Consider the following 10,804-nt stretch of genomic DNA (forward strand, 5'->3'; position numbering starts at 1 on the left):
AAATGAGATGCTAAACATAAAGACATGATTTGCAGCACGTCTGCTGCACGTGCAGTCTTTCTGACGGTCTTTCGGACGTTTTCCTGCACTTAGTGTTTTGGGGGGTGGTCGGTTGGGGGGGTTCCCTTATGCGCTTTGGATATATTTTGCTGTTACGTAATCACTTGGACTGTTGTCAGCTGACTCCACTTACTGTGAAAGTGAAAGTGTGAATTCTAACCATGCGATTCGGTTTGTTTCGTTTAAAACGACACATAAAAAGACACCCAAACAAACAGGGTAAGTTCTGTTACGGTTAATAAGCTGTGCTGAAATAAAGGAGATTACCATGATGTGTTTGGGTTATTTCGAAATGTTATATGCCGAAAACCGGAGGCTGGTTACTTAAGCGTCAGATTAAGAAAAAATAAGTTTCCCAATTTTCAAAATTCATGTAATTTCAACAGAAATGTCACAGAATCCGGTTGCATCAAACTAATAAGAAGTGGAAGCTTTATGAATTCGTGTCTCATGTTTGAAGATCCTGATCTCCTGATACCACTTGTTGGAATTGACTATATTCACAGATACTGCGACATGAAAACCGGAAGTATCGTGTTTCCACGACCTCAACTCTGTTTGTTTCCATTGTAAAAACCTAAATTCGCACAATCATCTGTGACCCGTTGTTTTTGCACTGTTTGATTTACTGATGGGAGGCCGTAGTTGCGTTCGTCCACAAATAAGAGCGTCGGTGGTTCGACTCCCGGTCCTTCGCAAAACACTGAACTCACAAAAGGTGTCCGTAGCTTCTGCTACTCACTTCTAAGTCAGTTTGCATAAAAGCATCTGCTAAATGATTAATTAATCATTGAAAACAAGTCACTGGGACTGAAGAGGTCTTCACGTAGGTTCTGACAGAGAGCTGAGTGTCAGAGCTGAAGGAAAAGTGAAGAAAGCTGTACTTAATTTTAATAGTTATGTGTGACTTTTGCAGCCAGTTTCTATGATGTGTTTGTTTGATGTTTCACTGAGATTTATACAGGCCGGACATAACTGACGAGTGAAATTTTCTGTCTTAATTTAAGGTAAAACATTCCAGAGACAGTGACAGGCTGAGGAAGAGCATCCAGCCAGTGTGAACCATCCAGCATGGAGGAAGATATGTGAGTTAATGTTTGAGTTACAGTGGTGTTCACATGAAGACAGTGTCTGTCAGTGCTGGCAGAAATTACCACAGCATGACAAGACGGTGCATTTTGGACTTAGCACAAGTAGACAAATAAGTCTGAGGAGCAATGAAGAAAGACTGAAGCAGCTCTGGTTCTCGGTTCCAAACCCATCTCCTCAGCAACACAATTTATTAAGAACAATTTAAGCATAAGAGCTGTTTTCGTGTCTTCTGATTTACAGAATCGAACCACCAGCAGAGTCTTCATGTCCCAGTGAACTTCTCATGAAGAGTAACAATTCCATGGGAGTTCCTGAAAACTTCAGAGGAGGAGACATTGATGACGGGTGAGAGACACAAAATGTTGTGCGCAGTTAGATGTGACGCACATAAGCTCTGCTGATAGCAGGAATGTGGTTTAATTTCTGAGGGGTAAAGTTACCATTTCCAACAGCTTCAGCACTTGGACTCATTCATTTATTTATGCAGATTGAAACATATAGAAAAAGTGAGGGTTCTTTTGGAGTGTTCCATCTTTTGCTTTTGTCGCAGCATATCACGCACTGAAAGAGATGCAGGAGTGCTCACTTATGCGTTTAATAGGTCTGAAACGGTGCATGATTCCTCAGTCAGTGCTGATGACTGTCCACGGTTTTTCAGAATGTCATGGTTTTCTGGTTTATAGAGTAAAGCCAGCTGCAGGGTCTTCGTGTTCCAGCGGATTCTCTATGCAGAGTAACACTTCCATGGGAGTTCCGGAAAACTTCAAAGGAGGAAGTGTTCTTACTGATGAAGGGTGAGAGAGACAAAGCATCTTCCAGTGCAGTATTATAATGGGGTGTAACCACTGAACCACAGTGTTACACCCATTTGTTTCCGAGCACTAGAAACACTCTGCTGTTATGATTTGTCCTCTAATCCTGTCTTGCATTGTTGCTTAATTTGAAATCAAATATATTTGCAGATACAGACATCCAACAAGAGAGGTTTCCCGTCGTCAGACTGCATCAAATCAGAGCCAGGACCTAAAGGTTAGTGCAAGAAAGAATAGAACACAAGATCTAATGACATTTAAAACAAGCTTCCCTTAAGGTGTAGCTTTTTAATCTCTGTTGCAAAGATTAGAATTTTGCAGCAGATCTTGGGTCAATGTATGTGTGGGTTCAGATTGGATTTGGCTCTAGGGTAGAAAGTATTTTTAAATCTATTTGTCTTGGACTTGATGCACCTGCAGCACCTTCCAGAGGGCAGCAGGTCAAATGACCGATGATCCTCTACAATCGCTCCTTTTGTACGATTGTCTTGGCACTGCCAGGTTGTTAGGTGAGCACTGTGCTGTCAGTTTGTGGATCTGAACACTGATAGGCAGACCCTGAGATTAGACCCACTAATGTGGTGCCGTCCACCAATTTGACTTAAGAGATCATAATTTCAGTCTGTTTCTATTGGTCTTATGAGCTGAAGGCAAAGGTGCTTTCTGACAGGAAGCTACTGCTGCTTAGTGGACAGGCCGTCACTGACAGGACTCATTGCTGTGCAGTCTAATATGTAGTGGGTTGCGATCATGGGAACCACAAAAACATATTGAAACTACAGTTTGGCTTTTGGACCAAACAGTTGTCAGGACTCAGTTCTAGGGAACACCCTCTGAGGAGCCTCCCCCAGATTTACCCCCCTTCAGTCCCTTTTTTCTGTTTGCATTCACACTGACAGTAGGAACCAGTAAAGTGATGACACTTGTCACTTTTTGACTTCCAAAATGATTTATATCATTTTTTTTATGTCAAATGTCAAAACCTAGCCAACCTTCAGTCCTAGGACAAAAAATACAGCACTGGTTTAGTGTTTGGCCATAAGCTTAAACATGCACTCACTGGCCACTTCATTAGGTACACCTGTACAGTCTAACACGATCTAATACAGCAGCTCTGGCATGAATTTTACTTTAATAAGGTTCTAATTTCTAAGTGGAAACTGATGGTGAAAGGTGATCATTCTACTTTCTTTTATTAAGGTCAAAGTGGAAGGTGAAAACTTCCTAGTTCTTAATAAGTTGTTCATAGCTAATCCCTCATTTACCCACCAATTACTATGATGAATACCCATGGACCTCTGGCCTGAATCTAGACTAAGATGGATCACATTTGATCAGGGCTTATTAAACTTAGACAGTCATCCAGATCAAAATGTCTGTCTTTAAACCTCTTCAGTTGACTTCTGCATGCCTTGAATGTGTTAGTGTATTTATTTTGTCTTTGTAAATTCCTACGTTTTTAGTCCCACTTTTGAATTTCTGACTGTAATCTAGCAAGTGAAGCATTATTTTACTCCTTCAGGAATTTGAAGACAAGGTTTTAGAGTTTGTCAGATCAAATATAACAAGTTGTCAAAAGGTCCTCAACCCCAGTAGAGAGTTTCCAGAGGAGCAAAACCATGTGGAACTCTTTGACAATGATCGGGATCCTTCAGCAGCTGCAGCCAAAGAAGGATTTCTGCAAATTGCCCTTCATGTTTTGAAGACCCTCAAACTGGATTCTTATGTTTCGATCCTTCAGCAAAGTAATAATTCACATTTTCTCCTGGGAATTGTATGTGAGTATAAGTGTGTATATAGTGACAGAAATGTTCACAACTACTCAAGAAAAATGAAGATGTTTAGAGAGGGATCCCACACAAAATGTAAAGAATTAGGCTCAATTTCTTTCCCTGCTTTTGTTTTAATCAACACGATAGTGTTATTTAAAAAAAACCCAAAACGATTAATACATTTAATTTGTGACTATTTGTTGTTGTTCTAGAGCACTATGGAGAACTTATTATGTATCAGCGGAAACTTAAATCTTGCATGAGACAGAAATATGAGTGGATGCCTGAAGGGATGGCAAATCAAGGGAACACCAAGGCATTTAGCAAAATATACACAGAACTCTATGTGCTAGATGGAGACATTAGAGAGATCAACAGTGAACATGAAGTGAGACAAATTGAGACCGCCGTTTGCCGACCAAAGTCTGCAGAAACGCAAATCCGGTGTGAGGATATGTTCAAGCCCTTACCTGAACAAGGCAGCTTTATCAGAACCGTGCTCACTCAGGGGATAGCTGGCATTGGAAAAACGGTGTTGGCACACAAGTTCATGCTGGATTGGTCAGAGGACAAAGCCAATCAAGACATCCAGCTCCTGTTTTCACTTCCTTTCAGGGAACTGAATTTGTTTGGGAATGAAAGAAGAAGTTTGATGGAGCTGCTATATGACCTTTCTCCTGGCCTGAAAGAATCTGGAATTGTAGACCTAAAAATGTACAAAGTTCTGTTTGTACTTGATGGTTTGGATGAATGCAGACTCCATCTGGACTTTAAGGGAAAAGAGAGATGTTGTGATGCTACACAGTCGGCCTCAGTGGAGGTCCTGCTGACAAATCTCATTGCAGGTATCCTGCTACCAAAAGCTAAACTGTGGATAACAACCCGACCTGCTGCAGCCAGCTGTATCCCTCCACAGTATGTTGACCGTGTGACTGAGATACGAGGATTCAGTGACCTACAGAAGGAGCAGTACTTCCACAAGAGAATTGATGATGAAATCTTGGCCAAAAGAGTAGTCGCTCACATAAAATCAACAAGAAGTCTCTACATCATGTGCCACATTCCTGTGTTTTGCTGGATTTCCTCCATCGTCCTGGGCAACATGTGTGCCAAGTCTGGAAGAGAAAAAATGCCGAAGACATTGACACAGATGTACACCCATTTTTTGGCATATCAGACTGCACAGATGCATTTCAAGTACTGTGAGGATCAACAGCTGGACTCCCAAGGGAACAACAAGGTGATTATGTCACTTGGGAAGTTGGCCTTCCAGCAGCTGGAAAAAGGCAACCTCATCTTCTATGAGGAGGATCTTAGAGAATGTGGTCTTGATGTAAAAGAAGCATCAGTCTACTCAGGAGTGTGCACTCAAGTGTTCAGGGAAGAGTCCTGGATGCAGCATAAAGTGTTGTGCTTTGTACATCTGTCTGTTCAAGAGTTCCTTGCAGCTTTGTATGTACATGTGATGTACAACGTGAGTGGTGTAAAGCTAATGGTTGAAGAACTTGAAGAGAGGTCCCAAACCAAGTCTGTTTTTCAGTTACACAAAGCTGCAGTGGAAAAAGCCTTAAAAAGTGATAACGGCCACCTGGATCTTTTCCTACGTTTCCTCCTCGGCCTTTCTCTGGAGTCCAGACAGGATTTACTGAAAGCCCTGAAGATACAGGTCGAAACCAGTGACTCCCAAAGTCAACAGGAATCCATCAAATACATTAAAGACAATATCAATCAGAATCCACATCCTGACCGATGTATAAATCTCTTCCACTGTCTGAGTGAGTTAAACGATGACTCTCTGGTGGATGAGATCCAGAGCTACATGAACACAGACCGAGACTCACCAATGGACCAGTGCACTCCAGCTCAGTGGGCATCTCTGGTCTTTGTGTTGCTGACTTCACAAAATCAGCTTGAGGTGTTTGAACTCAAGAAGTACTCCATGAAAGAAGAAGGTCTTCTTAAGCTCCTACCAGTCCTCAAAGCATCCAGATCAGCAAAGCAAGTATCTTTAAAAGAAAGGCATTCGAAAGATTACATTATTTTACCTGCGTAATGATACATTTCCTAATCTTTGTGACCCAGTTTTACCATAATTGACACCATGTTATATGAACTTAAAACAGTGTCATTTCTGTTTATCAGGTTGAATGACTGTAAAATAACCGCTGGCTGCTGCCAGGCACTGTCCTCCACTCTAAGCTCAAAATCCTCAGAAGTGCTTTATTTAAACTTAAGTGACAACAGTTTACAAGATTCAGGAGTGAAGCTTCTCTGCGCTGGACTCCGGAGCCCACATTGCAGACTGAGGACCCTAACGTGAGCAAGCCTTTCAAATGGCCAAACAATCTGGATGTTTTTATATAAATACCTAACTTATACTTTTAAAGCTATCAGAATTAAGTCATTGTACCTTTTAAGCAAGGTTTGCTTTTGGAGTCAGTTTTTCTGTGCGGTTTCCAGTTTATTACAGAAAATAAAAAAACAAACCACTGTGGCGCATTTTTGCAAGTGACGACGTGTTTTCCAATTCATTCTTCTCTGGGACATTCATGGTTCCCAGAAGACATATCCTGTTGAATTTGACATTCCTTTGATGCTGCTGTGTTTTTCCCCTCAGGGTTAACAGATGCAGTCTTACCTATCAATGCTGTGAGGACCTGGCTTCAGTCCTGAGCTGTCACCCATCACATCTTAGAAAGCTCGACCTGAGTGACAATAACATTGAAGACTCAGGAGTGAAGCTGCTCTCCACCGGAATAAAAAATCTCTGCTGTAAACTACAAATCCTCAGGTAACAAATTCTTATATCCTGCATACTTTAGAGTATAAATAATAATAAAAGTTTTACTTTAAAGAATTTTTAAATGTATTAAGTTACCATTCTTATATAACAAAACATTGTTTTAAATGGCAGTTAATAAGAGTTTCTAGTTTTTGCTTTACCATTATTCAAAAAAATAACATTACTTCTACTTCTCAACAGGCTGTCGTTTTGTTGCATCACGGAAAAAGGTTGTGGTGTCTTGGCTAAGGCAGTGAAGTTAAACCCATTTCATTTAAAGGAGCTGGATTTGAGCTACAATTTCCTTGGGGAGTCTGGAGTGAAGCTCCTAACTGAAGGTCTGGAGGAAGGTCCATGTGAATTAGTAAAACTCAGGTATTGCTTTGATTCCTGTAATCTGTCACATTGCTGGCATCTGTCGGGTAAAAGTGCTTTTGGCCTTCTCACCTTAAATGGTAAATGTTCTGCACTTATATAGAGCTTTTCTACCTGTTGGCACTCTAAGCACTTTACACTGCTTCTTATTCAGCCACACTGATGGGGGAGCTGCTATGCTGCTGGCCAACGCTCACTGGAAGCAGAGATCACTGAGCTGGAAAATAATAGGATGAAAGAATAATAAGATAAAATAAGATCATACAACATTATTAATCTCTCACAACTTTCTTTATTAAAATAAAAAGCAATGCAATGTGGATGAAACTCGCAGTTGTGCCAGGGATGAACAATGACCCGTACATTTTACTTACAGTAGATACACCCTTAGCCCTGAACCCAAACCCTAACCCCTCGCATCTTCACATGGCACTCTGGTTTCCTCCCACAGTCCAAAAACATGTATGTTAGGTTAATTGGTGACTATAAAATGGTCCATACAGTTGGTGTGAAAGTGAGTGTGTGCTGTATGTCTGTCTGTATTGGCCCCGAGACAGACTTTTTGTCCTATGACAGCTGGGATACGCTCCCCAAGACCCTGCAGAGGATAAGCGGTTACAGATAACGGATAATTTCTGACCTAAAAATGGTTAAGAATCTGAAACATTTAATTTTGTCAACTGTAGATGACCTTTCATACCTTTTTGTAAATTATTATTTTCCCTGTTCTTCCCACAGTGTGGACCACAATGCAGAATGCTGGTTAACACCTGGTCTGAAAAAGTGTAAGTGAGTTTTTATAGTTACACATTCTGCACAAAAACAAAACAATACTACCACTTGCTGGTTGTGCATAAATGAAAGCGATTCAGAGAAAAGCTATGACATTTAAAGTGTAATTTAGCTTCTTTGGTATTCAGGCAGCTTTAACGTATAATTTCAGTTCTAGGGTAGATATTATCATTTAAGTGAGTTTTAATTTTCTTATATTCAAATTCTTCCTCTTAGACAATTGTGAGCTTACGTTGGATCCTACCACAGCTCACAAACTGCTCATCTTCTCTGAGGACAACCGACGAGTTACCCAGGGAAGAGAAGAGCAACCATATCCTGATCATCCTGACAGGTTTGACCACTGGACCCAAGTTCTGTTCAAGCAGGGTCTGATCAGCCGCTGTTACTGGGAGGTGGAATGGAAAGGAAACTGGGCTGGGCTCGGTGTGACGTACAAGGGCATCAGTTGTAAGGGTGTGGGAAACGACTGTGTGATGGGATACAACAGAAAGTCTTGGGGTCTGCACTGTTCTGCCCATGGCTATGCTGCATATCACAATATCAAAAGTATTCCCATTCCAGTTCCATCATCAGGTTGCCACAGAGTGGCGGTGTATCTGGACTGGGAGGCTGGCATCCTCTCTTTCTACAGAGTTTCTTCTGGGAGGTCACTTACACACCTGTACACCTTCTACACTAATTTCACTGAGCCTCTATATCCAGGGTTTAGAGTCTGGGACTATGACTCCTCCGTCACATTGTGCCAGCTGAGATAACTTGATATATCTGTAAGAAAACAAAGGTTTTGGCTTGTTTTCTGAACTTACACAATGATGTATGTAGAATGCTTTATTTTGATAGACATAAATCTAATCACATTTCTATGGCGGAGTACAAACTGTCACCTCAAGGCCCTTTACCGAATGAAGTCAAGACTATAAAGATGTATAGAGAGAACCCAACAATTCCCCCTTGAACAAGCCCTAGGCAACAGTGGAGAGGAAAAACTCCCTTTAACGGAAAGAAAAAAGAGCAACAAAAAAGAAATAACAAAACATCAGGCAGGTTTGTAGGACCAGTAGATGCACACTGGAAAACACACAGCTCCAAAGCCGGAGGTCTTTTATATATGATGAAAGTGAAATATGATCTCTCTCGCTAGTTCCAGTCAGCACTCTTGCTGCAGCATTTTGGATTAATTGCAGGCTCTTTAGTTACTGGGGCATCCTGAAAGTAGGGAATTACAGTAGTCCAAGCTAGAGGTAACAAATGCATGGACCAGTTTTTCAGCATCACTGTGAGACAGGATGCTCCTAATAATGTTCCGTAGGTAGAAGAAGGCTGTACTAGAGATTTGTTTTATATGTGAGGTGAAGGACAAACACTGGTCAAAAATAACTCCAAGGTTCCTTGCAGTAGTACTGGAGGCCAGACTTATGTCTAGAGTAACAATATGGTTGGACATCCTATCTCTGAGATTTATGGGCCCAAATACTATGACTTCAGTTTTGTCTGAGTAGGACATCCAGGCCTTTATGTCTTGTAGGCTTGAAGTTTGATTAATTGATTTTTTGTAAGGACACCGCAGAGAAAATAATCGAGCGTGTAGGACTGGATCTCTGCATCCTAGGCTCAACTCTGGATTGTCATACTTTTGGTTGTCTAATAAAACCAGCCATATTTCTGGATAAGAAAGCTGCACCATCTAAAGTAGGATGGATGCCATCTCTCCTAATCAGCCTAGGTTTTCCCCAAAAACGTTTCCAATTGTCTATGTAGCCCACATCGTTTGCTGGACACCACCTAGACAGCCAGCGGTTGAATGACGACATGCGGGTGTACATGTCGTCACTGGTCAGATTTGGCAGAGGTCCAGAGAAAACTACGGGTCCAACATTGTTTTGGCAAAGTTACACACCGATTCAACATTAATTCTAGTGACCTCTGATTTGCGTAATCAGGCGTCATCAACTCCCTTTTGTGTTCACTCAACACAAAAAAGAGGCCGATGGAGATGGATAACTTTCTTCCACAGTTCTTTATTTTTTTCTCCAACTCTCCCTTTACTTCCCGTTACACTCTCACCTGAAATGCCAAAAACCAATCAGGAACAGTAATAACCTAAACTCATGCAAATGCAATTAGGCACAGAGAAGCAGATTCAATCCACCAATGCAAACTCAAAAGTGGCAAACCAAATTATAAATTATTATTACAATGCTATATAATAACTAAGAATAACATAAAATTAGATCCCTGCAATTTAACTCAAATACACAACATCTCAACGAAACCTTACACTTATATGGCACTTTTAACTAAAGCGCTTTACAATATTGCTTCTCCTTCAACCATTCACACACACACAGTCACACACAGATTGTGGTGCTCACCTGTCCCACTGGAAGCGACTTGGTCTTCAATGTCTGGTCCAAGGACACTTTGACATATAGCTAGGAGGGACCAGGAATCGAACCACTGATGCTGTGGTCCGTGGACGCCTGCCTTACCAACTGGGCTACAGCCCCATGTAATACCATGCATCATGTGTTTTTTCTCTTAATTGTTTATTAAAGATAGTTGTAAATATTCTTATATTGCCTACACTTTAGACTTTCCAAGGACTAGAAAATTCTCAAATACCTGGTGGTAGTTTACACCTACAAACAAACCTTAGTAAGGAGAACATTGCATTCTTACCTTGACTTGGTAAATGATGTCAAGTCTTCCCCCATGACAGGTTTGGTGTAAACCGTATAACCAGACATTCCTAACAATGAACTACTTTAACCTACTGACCCATAAAAAACATTTTTCATTCTTATTTAGAGAATGCCCTCTTCTAAAAACCATAAGTTTTGTTTTACTCAAGTCCACTTTAATACCATCACACTCAGAAAGGTTTATATTTAACAGTGATCTGAATTTTACAAAACAGACTTTATTACGCAAAAATAATAAAAATGACAGCATAAAAACATTTTGTAATCTGAAGAACAGTTAAATCATTTATTTCGGAAAGCACCTATGACAGCGGATGTCGCAATTTCAACTGTTTTTGTGTGGACACACGCTTCGAACTAGTTCAGCGCTGGTTTCTGTTTCCATTAAAAACAACTGGAGCGGTTCACGTCGGT

The 10,804-nt window shown here is 40.9% G+C and overlaps 1 protein-coding gene across 3 annotated transcripts; it reads left to right on the forward strand.

The window, feature by feature from the left end:
• Window positions 1–120: 120 nt before the first annotated feature.
• On the forward strand, window positions 121–8,549 carry LOC137129814 (NACHT, LRR and PYD domains-containing protein 3-like). Of its 3 annotated transcripts, XM_067509119.1 has the most exons (12): window positions 121–279; window positions 1,068–1,145; window positions 1,393–1,497; window positions 1,836–1,946; window positions 2,115–2,181; window positions 3,487–3,709; window positions 3,949–5,734; window positions 5,879–6,052; window positions 6,354–6,527; window positions 6,720–6,893; window positions 7,632–7,678; window positions 7,902–8,549. In XM_067509119.1, the coding sequence occupies exons 2-12, from the start codon at window positions 1,132–1,134 to the stop codon at window positions 8,441–8,443; spliced, it is 3,417 nt and encodes a 1,138-aa protein (XP_067365220.1). In that variant the 5' UTR covers window positions 121–279; window positions 1,068–1,131; the 3' UTR covers window positions 8,444–8,549. The 3 variants fall into 3 exon arrangements, with proteins under 3 accessions (XP_067365220.1, XP_067365221.1, XP_067365222.1); XM_067509120.1 differs by lacking the exons at window positions 121–279; window positions 1,068–1,145; window positions 1,393–1,497 and having other exon boundaries at window positions 1,868–1,946; window positions 2,115–3,742; XM_067509121.1 differs by lacking the exons at window positions 121–279; window positions 1,068–1,145; window positions 1,393–1,497; window positions 3,487–3,709 and having other exon boundaries at window positions 1,908–1,946.
• The last annotated feature ends 2,255 nt before the right edge of the window (window positions 8,550–10,804 follow it).

This window comes from Channa argus, chromosome 7 (assembly GCF_033026475.1).
Source record: "Channa argus isolate prfri chromosome 7, Channa argus male v1.0, whole genome shotgun sequence".
In the NCBI taxonomy this organism is placed as follows: domain Eukaryota; kingdom Metazoa; phylum Chordata; class Actinopteri; order Anabantiformes; family Channidae; genus Channa; species Channa argus.